Raw genomic sequence first — 15,106 nt, forward strand, 5'->3', positions numbered from 1 at the left:
TTGCTTTTCTAAACTATATTACTCGTTACATAAAGTTTTTCAAATCAAATGATTAAAATTATATGTCAAAGTCCAAACTGAGCTCCTTGAGAGTATATTTCCCTCTACACTTTAGATAGGCAATATGTACACAGTATATAATAATCTATGGACTAGGAAATGAGGCAAAGTCAGGCAATGCCTAATTTGAAAAAAATAGGGGAAATACTAGTATACTGATAATAAAAGTATTGCTTACTTCCAGTTAGTATATGTTATGAGCTGAATTGTATTTCTCAAAAATTTATGTATCAAAGTCCTCAATGCCAATACCTCACAATGTGACTATATTTGGAGTCAGTCTTCAAAGAGGCAATTAAGTTAAAATTAGGTTACTAGGGTGAGAGCTAATCCAGTATGACTGGTGTCCTTCAAAAAAGAGATCAGGCCCTAGCTAGGTGTTTCAGTTGGTTGGAGCAACATCTTGTGCACCAAAAAGTTGTGGGTTCGATCCCTAGTCAGGGTACACACAGAAAGCAACCAATCAATGTTGCTCTCACATCAATGTCTCTTTCTCTCTCCCCCAGCCCCAACCCCCTTTCCTCTTTCTCTAAAATAAACAAACATATCCTAGGGTGAGGATTACAAAAAAAGAAAAGATCAAGACACAGACACATAACAAAGGTAAGACTATCTGAAAACACAGGAAGCAGATGGCCATTTATCAGCCAAGGAGAGAGGCCTGAAACAGATCCTTTCCTCATGGCCCTCAAAAGAACCAACCTTAGCAGCACCTTGATCCAGAATTGTGAGAAAATAAATTTCTATTGTTTAAACTGTCCAGTCTATGGTACTTTGTTATGGCAGCCCTAGCAAACTAATACAGAAGACAATGGATGAATTTCTTCATTCTCTGTAACAGGGCAATGCTGCTGTCAATACAATGCCCTCACCTTTGTATAATCCCCAGTGTATGCCTGAAACTGAGGACAGTAACAAACCCTATATTTTTTACTATACATATATGATAAAGTTTAATTTATAAATTAGGCACAGTAACTGATTAACCACAATAACTGATAAAATAGAACAGTGATAACAATATACTATAAGTTATGTGAATGTGGAGGTTCTTTCTCAAAATATCATGTGATATATTTACCCCTCTTGTGAAGTGAGATAAAACAATGCCTACGTGATGAGATGATGAAGTGAATGATGTGGGCATTGTGACAGTATTAGGGTACTTTGTAAGGGTTACTTGAACATAAAAGCACTATAATACCTCAACAGTTGATCTGATAACTGAGACAGCTACTTAAGCGACTAACAAGACAAGTAGCACTATGCAGCACAGATACAATGAACAAAGGGATGATTCTCCAAGTGTAAGATGGAGCTAAAAGGTATGATTCTATCATGATGTTTTAAAAGGTGCTTAAGATTTAATAATTGTTTATTTCTGGAATTTCCTATTTAATATTTTGGCTGCAGTTAACTGCAGGTAACAAATGACAGAAAATGAAACTTCAAATATGGGGTAAGTACTGTATATCAAGATATATTTTTGGAGCCCTGGCTGGTGTAGCTCAGTGGATTGAGCGCAGGCCTGCGAACCAGACAATCACGGTTCGATTCCCAGTCAGGGCACATGCTTGGGTTGCAGGCCAGTTTCCGGCAGGGGCCAGTTCCCTGCAGGGGATGTACGAGAAGCAACCATACATTGATGTTTCCTTCCTCTCTCCTTCCCTTCCCCTCTAAAGATTAAGAAATAAAATATTTTAAAAATAAATAAATTAAAAAAAAATGCCAGTCACCAATCGCTTCTGGACTTTAAAAAAATTTTTTTTTAAAGATATATTTTTGGAAAAAAATTAAGGACATATATAATAGCTTTATGATTTTTTAAGAATTATTTTTTGTCTATGCATATGTAATTATGTATACCAAACTGATAATAGTTATCACTGAGCATAGGGAGAAAACACTTCATTTCTACTTTACTCACTTTTTAATTTCCATTATTTGTTTTTATGTGAGCTTTTTGTTACTTTAACAATCTAAGAGTTTTTAAGGAAATGTGCCTACCTCTCCTCCTTTCTCCTGAAACAAAGTTACCAATATATAAGCCACATATAATAGTATCAGTTGTGACAGCAACAAGTACTTTTTGGCTGAAAAGGGTTGTTGCCCATCAAGATGCAGAGCTGACTTTCTGTAAATTGTCATCTAAGTAATGACAAATGATATCAGCCAATTTTATGAGTCATTTTATGTAATGCCAAATACTGAAACACAAAACTTGGGATTCAGAAATTCTTGGATCTAATTTTGATCTCCAAACTCACCAAGTGACTTCAGACAATGCAACAATTTATATCTTAGTTTTCCTTCCTATAAAATATAAATACCTAATATAAGAATATTTTTATTACATTTCATGCACACATATTTCATTTTTTCCTGTAAAAAGCTCATTTTAAAATTTGACTATGTTTGACATATACATATCTCATTTACATAACTGGTTCATTTTCGAATGAACCCAAATTTAGTAAGTGAAATCATGATTCGATTAAGCAATTACTACTTAAATAAGGTCTGAATTATTAAACTATAAACTTTTAAACACATCCTTTTGTAAAAATGAGGAAGCACCTTCATAATGTATTGTTTAAGTAAGTTTGAATTTTCAAATGCTAAGTAATACTAATCTTTTACTGTTACCTATTCTTAAGATATAAATGAAATTATTTCCATAAGGACACAATTTTAAATAAATTTTAGTTCATATTTCTCTGGTTTTTATTAATAAATTTAAAAAGAAAACTAATTAGATATATTTTATCATAGATTAATTCAATCAAAAATACTCATTGCCACCTGTATGCAAGTTAATGTGCTAAGTTCTAGGGGAAAAAACAAGATTAATGTCACAGACTTAATCTTGGGGGAAAAAACAAGATTAATGTCACTTCATAAATTTACAGTCTAGTATGTCTATAATTCTTTGGGCTTGAAAAACAAATAATCATTTGTTTAAAATAGCATTTAGTTTTAGAATAATCATTTAAAAACACATTTGAATTGCTTTATTTAAAATAAGAATTTTAAAAGCACCTACTAATACCAAGAATACAGAAATTTTTTAAGAGACGCAATTACACAGACTATGAAACTCATCATAATCTTTTTGTTAAATTATCATATAAATACCATTTAGCAAAACTCTAAAATTAAAAACCAATTTACAAATATTCAACTAATAAAGACCTATCCATACAAACAAGATATTGCTGCCTATGACTATAGAGATAACTTGTAAAATAACCAACTTCAACAGCTTTAGGACCACGGCAGCTACTTAGAGACCAAAACTGATATACTCACACACACCCTAAAAAGTTGGAAATTCTCATATGCAATTAGAACTATAATTTCAGCCTAAAACTTCACTATGTAATACAGTAGTCACTAGCCATACATGACTATTTAAATTTAAATTTAATAAAATTTTAAATTCAGTTTCACTAACCACATTTCAAATGCTCAAAGCCATACACATGGCTGGTGACTACTGTACTGGACAGTGCAAGTACAAAATATTTCTACTGGACAAAATTGGTCTAAAGAATCACTGCTATATTTCATCCTAGTTAATAAAGAAACAACCAAACAGTTTCATGAATTCCTTGGGCATCTCAGCCACTGGGGCATGCCAAAATCATCACCATAAAAACTTCTCTGAAGTCACTACTTCAGAATTTTGGTGGTAAGGCATGGAATTCTATGAAGGATTAAATCAACTGCCATTTGAAGTGGACTATCCAGCAAAGATATGGAATGGGAATCTCGAAGTTCCAAAAGATCTTTGCAGCTCCTGCAGCTCACAGTTGGCTCCAAAACAGACAGAAAAAGAGAACACTTTTCCTAAACTACCGACTCAGGAAGAAATATCATGTCCATGTTGAAAACACCTGTTTCTATGGAGAAGAAAAAATTAATTCCAAGTAACGGACTTATCAAACATTTTTTAATTCATTCACTTTGAGACTACAAAAACATATAATTATAATTACTATTTTATTTTCTGTTTCAGCTTTTACATATCTAATAAACGATTAAGCAGTTCCACAAACCACTACTACAGCATCTGAACATAAAGAAGAGCAGTAGGGTAGTAGCCAGAAGAAACAAGAGATAGCCCCAGCACTGCCACAACTCTCAGTTAAGTCACCTTAGAATTCCAGGTCTAACCTCTTAGTTCAAATGAATGATCTCTAAGGTTCAGCTCTATAGTTTATACTTCACTGTAAATTGCACACTTTATTTTTAAAAATAGTATACAACTGTATTATTTTTTTTTTACAAAACACCAAACAGATCTAACTGTGCACAGCTTAACATGGTAATCACAAGAGGAAAACAATTTTAACCAATTTTCCACAGTTCCAGAACACAGTGGCCTCTACTTGTATTCTAGAAACTGTATACTTTAAATATTTATTGACCATAAATAGTAAAACTTGCTGAAGAATAAATGCCAGATTCAAGTTCTAACCCAACCACTTATTAGCTGTATGATCTTGGGAAAGTTAGTTAATCTCTGTGCCTTGCTTTACTAAATATATCTTATAGATTTACAATGAAAATTAAATGAGATAATAAGCATAACATACAAGCTCAGTGCCTGGCACACAGAAATCACTCAATAAATCGTAATCATTTTTAACTCTGGACTAAATTCTATTTTAAAGAACTCTAAGGGCAGACCCCAACTGTGTTTAATGGAATTTATAAGCTATCAGCTGAGTATTTAGAAATCACTTTGTTATATAAGATCTTCATATTTCTTATGATGAAATTCTAGCTTTATATGCCTCCTGGAATGTGGCTGTCAAATCTATCTTGCCATATTTTCATCTTTTTAAAAAACACTTATAGACTATTTAAAATACATATCACAAATTTATAAAGCATCCTATAAACAAAACACAATTTACCAACATGGTTAAGTTATATACTACTAGTCCCATAAAATAAAACAAGTATCTAATTCAAAAATACCAACACATAAATGCATAAAAATGGCCCTGGCTGAGTGGCTCAGTTGATCAGAGCATCATTCCAATATGCCAAGGTTGCAGGTTCGATCCTCAGTCAGGGAACATATAAGACTCAATCAATGAATTCATAAATAAGTGGAACAACAAATCAATGTCTTTCTCTTCCCGGTAAAATGAATCAATAAAAAATGCATAGAAATTAGCATTGAATAAAGTACTTATAACTTTTCATCAAAAAACCCGCCTTCACTCTACATACATTCCTGTACTTTAATTTCTAAAAAAAAATATCCTTTTTTAAAATGAGTAGGTGGTAAGTAGAATACAGAAGTGAATGTGAGGAATATGGTGAATACTTAAGTTATCTTCTTAATCTCTAAAGTTAGAGTTATTCAATGGAACAATCTAAGAAACCACATTTACACAATGGAATGCTATGTAGCAGAAAGAAAGAAGGACAGCATGGATGGAACTGGAGAAGTATCATGCTAAGTGAAATAAGCCAGGTGGGGAAAGAGACATACCATTTGATCTCACCTGTAAGTGGAACCTAATCAACAAAACAAACAAGTGAGCAAAACAGAACCAGAGATATGGAAATAAATAACAAACTGGCAGTGACCAGGGCGAAGAGGGGAGAAGAGGAAGGGTCAAGTAAAGGAACATTTATTAAAGGACCCATGGACAAAGATAATGAGGGAGGACTGAATGTGGGAGATACAGGGGGTAGGGCAGGGGAGAGTAATGGGTAAAACATGGGACAACTGTAATTGAACAATTTAAAAAGTGAGAAAAAAAGAAACCACATTAAAAAGTCAATCTTTGTTGTTGTTTTTTTCTCATCATAAATATAACATTTAATTGGGGGCTGCACTCCTAATCAAGAAGCTGGCAACACCAAAACCAGATATGATTAAGTTAATGTAAAAGAGAAAATACAAGACAAAAAATTAATATAATCACTTCAAATAGTGAAATTTTCTATTCAAAATAAATATAGCATATAAAAATAAAGTACGACCAACTCAAACTTAGTCTAACATTAGCATGCTAGCAGTAACAACTACTAAACCTTTAACAATTATACTTCAAAATCACACAGAGAAGAAAATAATACATGTTGTATATTTGTTACCAATAAGTCTGTATTGTGAAAGATGTAATAGTTACTGTTGTTTTCTTGTAATATGATATGGAATAAAACTAGCAAAATAATCTCCCTAAAAAAGGAAGCCTGTGCTTCAGCAAACTGCTTAAATCTACAAATCAATCTAAATCAGCACAGAATCATTAAAAACATCTAACTGGCCCTGGCTGGTGTAGCTCAGTGGATTGAGGGCAAGCTGTGAACTAAAGGGTCACCAGTTCAATTCCCAGTCAGGGCACATACCTGGGTTGCGAGCCAGGTCCCCAGTGGGGGCCACGTGACAGGCAACCACACATTGATGTTTCTCTCTCTCCCCCTCCCATCCCCTCTTTCTAAAAATAAATAAATAAAATATTTTTAAAAAGCCAAACATCTAACTAAAAGGAACCTTTCTTCACAACAGGGTATGGGGTATCTCTCTGCACTACATCCAGGTAAAACTGCCTGCTGATCCTGATTCAGGCTGCAGACCTTTAACTCTCGTTACCACTGTCAGTCAAAACTGAGCTGAGTGCAGCAGGGCAGCCATTATTATTTTCTTCTGCACAGTATTCTGCTGAAGGTATACATCTGAATATCCCAACAATTTCTATTGATGTTTACATACATGAAAGTTCACTGAAGAGAAGTAAAACTCAAAGAAGTACTTTGACTCAGTGGCTTATATGTCATTTTAACAAAGGAAAGGGGATTCAGGCTTTGATAGACAAATCATAAGGAAGTAACTAGGAAACAGATGAGGAAACTAATGAAAGATAAGGGTTATTTTAGTTAGGTCTGTTTATGCAAACTCATCTCATTATCAACTCTCCATCTCAGGTGATAAAGACTCTATTCCTGCCCTGGCTGGTGTGGCTCAGTGGACTGAGTGCCAGCTGCTTTGATTCCCAGTCAGGGCACATGCCTGGGTTGCAGGCCAGGACTCCAGTAGGGGACCCTCGATGTGAAACACCATACTGATTTTTCTCTCCCTCTCTTTCTAAAAATGAATAAATAAGATCTTTAAAAACAAAGTAAAAGTGACAGAATGATACTAAAATTCTGTCAGAAATACCACTTGTGACCAATGTTTTTGAGTTTAGAATTGGCTTACTGTTATCCAGGAAGAAATATTCCTTTGCTGGAAATAACAGGTAGAACAGGATAGAACTGTTAAATTTCACAAGTGGAAAGCAAAATAAGTCAATTGTGCATAATATTTCAAACATATTTGATGATTCTTATTGTTCTGAGAAAAACTAGCTGTTATTCTCAATGCATTCTCAAGCATCAGTGAATTTTAAAAACTTTGAATAAATTAACTGTAAGAGAGTTGTAATATAAAAAAGACTAAAGGAGGTAGATACACTCAGTAAAAATGTCATAACCTATACTTGCAAAAAAATGACTTGAAGATGATGGCCCATGAATGGTATTAGTTGCGAAAATGCTTTTCACTGTATGGGGAAAGCTTCAATTACAAAACTGTAAGTTACCAAGTAAACTATTCCTTTTACTATTAATTAAAGAACTTACAGGAACTAATTAGAGAATTTTGTCCTACCTTCTAAACATAATGTTCTTTTGCAAAGGTCTAAAAGTAGGGGGGATAGAGCAAGATGTTCTTTGTGTGGATACAAAAGTTTCATTTTCTTTAAAAAAAAGTACTACATTGTAATAAGAATGCTTGCCAAGAACATTCAAATGTGACACATATTCATTGTAAGAGAGGTATGTAATTAGATGATTTTTTTTGCATTTTTCTAAGCAAATTCTTATTAAAATTTCTAATAAGTTGTCTGACACTATCCCTTTATACTTCTGTATATCATATAAAATAATTTAAAATGTTAAAAAATAAAATAGTTCCTTTCAATCTAGATGATAAAAAGCATTAACTATTTTTCATGGCATTCTGAATGTTAAAAGAAAAGTGCTTTGTAGAAATAAATAAAAATTCTAAACAAACATTTTTGGTAGTTATTGGGTAAATTGTCATTTGTATCTTTAAAAAAAACTTGACTGAAAACTCAAATATTTTTGAGTCCTCTGAAGCAGGAAAAGATAAACTGTTTGGGATTATGTATTTAATTAAAGATCTATTTAATGTAATAAATATTAATTTATTTAATTTAATATTTATTTTAAAATGTTAAATATTTTTCATCTTTCCAAAGTTATTTTTGAAATAACAAATTATGTCATCAATAATACCTCATTTCCTATTACCTAAAACTCTGGTTTACTTTCTACTCACAAAAATTGCTTTTCCATTTAGGTACATCCCCTGCCCAATTCATACAGAAAAAACAACAACAAAAAATCTTGATATGATTCTAAATGTTCTCTTGAATAAAGAAAACAAGTAAATGTGGGAGAGGAAGGCACAAAATTATTTATTTCCTTCCTTTGCCCTCCTCTCCCCTACTAGCACTGCCAATGCTGAGCAGTAAAACACTGGACCAAAGAAGCAGGACTGGATTAGATAGCCTAACTGGAAAAGAATGTATTGAAGTGGGGATGTTGAGATTTGTGGCCCTCCAACATCCAACTACCTCAGAAGGTAGTTCATCCCAGCTCACTATTTGCATAAGGATGCTGAACAGATTTTCAAAGACCATCTTTCTGACATCTACTTTCTGCTGCTTCTCTCCTAACTATCCCAGGCTCTGATACAATATTCCAAGATCCCCAAACTTCATGTTACTCCTATCCTCCAAATTTGCTCCCCTCCTTTACCCCATTTTTGAAACACCCATTTCAAAAGGACTGCTCCCAGTATGTCATATCAGATTACTGCAGATAAATTCATACCAAACAGAAAAGACAAAATATCACCCCATAGATTACAATGCTCCTCGACTTACAATGAGGTTACATCCCAAACTGAAAATACCCTAATCAGAGGTATCCAACCTTTTGGCGACTCTGCGCCACACCAAAAGAAGAGATGTCTTGGGCCACACATTAAATATACTGCAACATGTATCACACAAAAAATCTCATAATATTTTAAGTAAACTTATGATTTTGTGTTGGTCCAAATTCACAGCCATCTGGGCTGCATGTGGCCTGCCAGCCACAGGTTAGACATCCCTGTGCCTAACTCAAAAATAAATTCAGTACACTTAATCTACCAAACATACTAGCTTAGCCTAGCCTACCTTAAATGTGGCTTGGAACACTTATGCCACTGGGCTATCTGCCAAAAGGCCCTAACATCACTCAATACATCACAAGTTAGGAAATTAACTACTTCACGAGTTATACTTGCTTCCACAAACTAAAAAGGACTGCTAACCACAAAATTAAGAGGGCCGAGAACAGAGATCAAAATGGTGACAGGACATTGTGTGCAAAAGGACCGAAGTGCAACACCATAACTATGTGTATCTAAAAGAATTTAATCACTCCACACCACACCCTCTAAGTATAGAAGGCTCTCTACCAGTGGGGGAGAGATGCCATTAGAGCATAAGCTCACCCTTCTCAATCCACGATCACATTAAGTTCCTGCTCTGCTTTGTGAAACTCCGTCTCCTATGGGTGTGAACTAAACCTTGGTTTGGGTACCTGACTTGGAAGGGTCTGCAACACAATCACCTAGAGTTGGGCAAAATCATTTGGCTACCGCAATCCAGCATCATGAGAAAATATCAAACCATCTATCACTAACCCAAGAAAAGATCAAAATTTAAAATTCAAAGTACAGTTTCTACTGAACATATATTGCTTCTGAACTATAGTAAAGTTGAAAAATCATTCAGCTGAACCACCCTAGGTCAGGGATGATCTGTACTTGCTAACTGCAAAAGGAAAATCCTTACAATGAAGAGGCTATCATCACCACCTTATCCAACAGATCAAATTTAAGATTCCTAATAGGTTAATCCCACTTTACGCACCGTCTGATGTATAATGTAAAATACACTGTATGATGTAGATAAAGAGAAGGAAACTAAAAAAAAAAAAAACTAACAACCCAGAATGTAGATTCTTTTTTTAAATCCTCACTGGAGACTTTTTTAATTGATTCTGGGGAGAGGAGGGGAAAGGGGAAGAAACATCGATGTTAGGGAGAGACATCATTCAGCGGTCTCCTGTACTGCCCCAACCGTGCCCCAACTGGGAGTGGCATCGGCAACCTGGTTGTGCCCTGATGGGGAATCAAATCCGCAACCTTTTCCATGCTCCAACCAACTGACCCACCAGACCAGGGACAGAATGTGGGTTATTCTACAAGATCACTGGTCTAATCTCGTCAAAAGGTCAATGTTGTCACACACAAAAAAAGGTGGGTACACCACTAAATTTAAAAAATTAAGCTAAGAGAAACAAATGCATGATTGGATACTGGTTCCAAGATAAACGATTAAAAAGGACATCTGGGGGACCACGAGAAAAATGTGAATACAGATTGTAGGAATTCTTCTTCACTTTAAGCATGATTGTGGTATTGTAATTATATAGAAAATTGGCCTTAATATTGTAATATACATACTGACACACACAGTATACTTTGGTATGAAATGTCTTCAATGGACTCTGAATGTTCACTTAAGAGCATGTGAAACAGGTAGATAAAGCAAATGTGGCAAAATGGTAACAACCATTAAAACTATGCGCTATTCGACTTTTCGACGTTTGGGAAAAAACTAACATGAAAAATAAAAACAGGCTGAAAGGTTCAGAAATGAATTCTTAAAAATAACGATGTAAAAGTAAGGGGCAATTGGGTGGTGTATCTTAAATTCGGTAGGGAAGCCTCCTTGCTTCTTCCCCACATTCACCCCACTCTCTTAAAAATACCACCTAATACAGCGAACTGAGCACTGAATGAAGACTCTGAAGACCTAAGGCTCCAGAAGTGGCTCTATCACGGCCCGGCCATAACCTCAGAAAAGAACTTTCCCCAGGCTCCCTCCTCACTTTCACAACAGTCCTCCTAGAGACCACTGCCAAAACGGTTTCGAGGTACAAATCCACGGGTACCGATGACAAATACAAAAGCAAAAGACAACTACAAGAGGATGTGCATGGATGTTTTAGCACATCCAAAGCACACAGCCCTCGGCTCTGCGTGCGAACCAGGACCTCCCAGGGCAGGTTCCCGGGGGACGGCCGGAGTGAGCGGCGATGCCCCGATGCAGGACACCGCACAAACACCCGGAGGCTGCTTAGGTACTCCAAAACTCCCCTCCTCCGCCTGGGGGTTCTGTGTAATGGCACTAAAAGACATCGCATTCTGAAGACACAGTCCAAGTCTGAAAACCGTAAATAAATCTTTATAAATCATTAGTGCACAGAATTTTTAAAGAACTCTTCGCCAAGAGAACCCCGTGAACCAAGGTTTCCAAGGGCTCACAGAAGCGGACTCACTTTGACATTTCTCCTCTCTAGTAGGGTTTTCTTTAAAGCGTTAAAACTCAAGGCAAGGAGAGCAGGATAAAACCTCAAAGTGAGATCATTCTTTCCGTCTCAGTCAATGAAGCCCGAAAGCTCCCTTCGAAAACTGTCTCCCCGTCCACATTTCCCCTCCGGGCGGTTCCTCCGGAGACAATAAAGCGGAACATCTAGGGCCGAGCGGGGAAGTCCCTTTGACAAGACGAGGGGTGTGAGCCTGCCGTGACCGGGCACCTGGGCCGGGACCCCGGGCTCCGTGCTCCCCTGCAAGTTCGGAGCCGCCAGTGGTCTCTGCCCACGGAAGAGACTCCGGGGAGAGCTGTTGTGCGAGGAGCACGGGTCTCCGCCGAACATCACGAAATGTACGGGAAGACCAAAGGGAGATGGCTCCAGAGTCAAAAGCCAAACCAGGCTGAGGGCAACGGGCGCAGAGGCCTTGGGCAGTGAGGAGGAAAAGGCGGTGGGAGAGACGCAGGAGCAGGCGACCGCGGCCTGTGAGCCCCGGCCAGCCGCCGGCTCCCGGTGGCCGCGTCAAGGCGCGATCCCTCCCACGCCAAGGCCGGCGCAAGATGGCGGGCAGACCGCAGCCGCCGCGCAGCCGGTCCCCTCCCCCGCTCCCTGGGCGCTCTCGGCGACCCGCGCCGGCCGCGGCAGCCGCAGCCCAGCGCCCCCGGAATGAGGCGCGCAGGCCGCGCGGGAGGGCCTCTGCCTGCTGCAGCGCGGGGCGGGTGGGGGCGGGGGGCGCTTACCGTGAACGGAGCGGATCGGCCTGACTGGGGCCCTGAGGAGGAGGAGAAAGAGGAGGAGGAAAAGGAGGAGCGCGAAAACCTACACCGCAGCAACGGTGCAGGCTCTCATTGCAGACCAGGCAGCTGGGCTGAGGGAAGAGGGGTGGGGGTGGGTGATTCTCCTGTAGCCCGCGCACTGCTTCCTGGGTAGAATCCGGGTCAGTCTCCGTGTCTCCGGGCTCCCTTTCTTCCCGGGGACCCTGGGAGTCGGGTTGGGCATGTGCTCCTAGTCGCAGGCCCTCGAAGGCTGCGGAGCCTAGCCACGCGCTCCCAGTGAGCAAGGGCCCAAGCCAGGTCCTGCGCGACTGTGCGACTGTGCGACTGTGCGTGCCTGCCTGGATGATTGGCGGCAGCCCGGGCAGTAATACCCAATTCGGGGCTGCATGGAATCCGAAGGTTTGAACCTGAGTTTCGGGGCCTTGCTATATGTAGTAGCTAGTTCTCCGCAGGTGTGGAAGGTAAGAAGGTCTAGGAAGAGAGACACCACTAAAGTGGAACACTGTGCATTAGGCGCAAAGACATAAAACTAGGTAAGAAAAAGAAGTATTCAGGTTCTTTTAATAATATGCTAGCTTTTCCAAATTTGTTTCAAACAGGCGATTTTGGCCATGTTTCCTTTCATTCTTGACTCTGCCATAGGGTGCCTGTAATAACGACAACAATAAATAAAGTCAAGATAAATGCATGTACAAGGACACTTGTCCAGATACTGCTTGCATAAATGCTTATATAAACACTGTATTCTGACCTGCAAGGAACGGTTCCTCTCCCGGTTATCCTCACAATATCAATGGCAATAATGGTCCAGCTCTCAAGAGTGATCTGGATTTGAAATCTTGCCTCTTTATTCTTAACACGCCTACCATCACTACACACAGCATTCAGTCACTGAATTGCGCCATTATTCCTGCCTATTTGAATTAGTTTCTTAATCCCCATTCTGACTGCTCCAAGCTCTTCTCCGTTGTTCATCATTATGGTTGTTTCCTTACTGATTACGACTCCCAAATCAATCTTCCCCAAAGGCCACTTTCATTACCCCTAGAGGCCTGGCATGGCTACAAATAACCATGACCTCTTTTCCCAGCTGGGCCAAGGATGGTCTATGCAGCTTTCCCTTTCTGGCTTGCCTTGAAGATAAGCTTAATGGCAAAAGATACAGAAAAATCAAAATAACAAACATGAAAAGCTAAACATTAAAAAATCTTGGTGCATTCTTAAGTCATTATATTTCAGATGTAACTCCCAATGGTTAGCAAAGCATATGAGTATGAAAATGAACTTAAGATTTCACACTGCTTTGGAGCCTGGTCCTCCGCAGAGACAGAAACTTGAAGTAGTTAGCCCCCAGAGCTAGTTTAAATCCAGGGGTATGATTCATTCATGTCGCTAAAGTTACTAGAGACCAATAAATAAACCCAAATTCCAATTTATTCCTTTTTTTCCCATGAAAAACATAACTGCCATGAAGACCAGAAAACTCAGGTCAACACATTGCACTCAAAGGACCATTTACATGAGAAGCCAAATTATAGAGGATGTCTGCTGAGTATGAAATCAACACACAGGAAATAATTTGGATGATTTATTTGACTACCCTATCCTTAAGCTTCCTCCCTTGTCTTCTAGACCATAACTCTCTTGGTTCTCTTGACTTACCATCCACACCTTCCCATCATTTTTTCAGAGCTTCTTGCCTCTGATTTGTATTGCCTGGCCCTTTCCATCCTTTCCTCACTGTCTGAGTCTCCTCATAGTATTCCTTCTCCTTGAGATCATGTTCCACCGTTCCCTGACTGTAATTGATATAGGTTATTTCCCAGCTTTCATACCACAACTTCTGTTTTGTTCGCTCACGCAATTTGGGTGGAATAATCACCCGGAACTCCCAAGAATGATCCCACTAAAGCAATCAAAAATCACCCTTTCTTCCCTTTGAACCAGTTTTTGTTTCAGAAGCCAATCAGAGTGAAGCACAGGATTTTTGTTTGTGGGCAAAAGTGAAGTTCTTTCTTTCCCTGGATGATATGGTGTTCAAATGTAAATACTGGAAGAGCTACATCTTTTTTTCTTTTCTACTAAGGAGAGCCAACTGAGAATAAGACTAACATGTGGCAGAGAAAGAGCTGAGTAAATCAATCATAGGGAAAGAAAGTCAATCCCTGAGAACATAAACTCAGGGGATTGACTTTCTGATCAAAACCAAACCTGTACCCATGCTACCTTCAGACCTCCATTATATGAGCCAATAAATTCCCTTTCTGTTTAAGCTGAAGGAGTCCAGAATAAGGCACTGTAGCATAAAAATTATTTTTAGCTGAAGGCATTTGAATTCCTGAAATCTCTCATTTGCCTTAAAGGCAGAGCCTCCGCACCCCCCCCCCAAAAAGAAAAAAAACAAACCCCAAAACACACCTCAATTATCGTAAGTCTCCTCCCAGGGAACAACCAGGAAAGACTGATTCTTACCACTAGAGATAAGGAGAATTGTCACCACACCTAAGCAGACACATTCACAAAACTTATCATACCTCCAATTTATTCTAAGGGCATATTTATTTTTCCTAAAAGTTACTTGTTTTCCCATAAGTGCCCTCTTTCCCCCTAATGCTTTTTTTCAGTGTCCTTTTATCTCCCTTCCCCTTTCACCTGTGGAAAGGATATATAAGCCACAGATTCTAATCACCCCTGTGAGTCACATTTCTTTATGAACTCCCCTATATAGTATGTGATTTAAATGTCTT

The 15,106-nt window shown here is 38.4% G+C and overlaps 1 protein-coding gene across 11 annotated transcripts in view; it reads right to left on the bottom strand.

Annotated features, from left to right (window-relative positions):
• The window catches only part of ZNF280D (zinc finger protein 280D), a 93,471-nt gene extending 80,973 nt beyond the window's left edge, over positions 1–12,498 (bottom strand). For 6 of the 11 annotated variants that reach the window (XR_005067605.1, XR_005067606.1, XM_037053960.1 and 3 more), the window contains exon 1: positions 11,551–11,699. Coding sequence is in view for 5 of the 11 variants with exons in the window: in XM_037053960.1 (XP_036909855.1) it covers positions 11,551–11,558 (8 nt within the window). In the remaining 6 variants the exon portion in view is untranslated. Of the gene's footprint in view, positions 1–2,327; positions 2,346–11,550; positions 11,700–12,323 lie in introns of those variants that run through there. The other 5 variants (XM_037053961.1, XM_037053957.1, XM_037053958.1 and 2 more) reach the window with 5 other exon arrangements.
• Between the last annotated feature and the right edge of the window lie 2,608 nt (positions 12,499–15,106).

The sequence above is a fragment of the Sturnira hondurensis genome, unplaced genomic scaffold (assembly GCF_014824575.4).
Source record: "Sturnira hondurensis isolate 20B ecotype Veracruz unplaced genomic scaffold, ASM1482457v3 Scaffold0008196, whole genome shotgun sequence".
NCBI classification, from domain to species: domain Eukaryota; kingdom Metazoa; phylum Chordata; class Mammalia; order Chiroptera; family Phyllostomidae; genus Sturnira; species Sturnira hondurensis.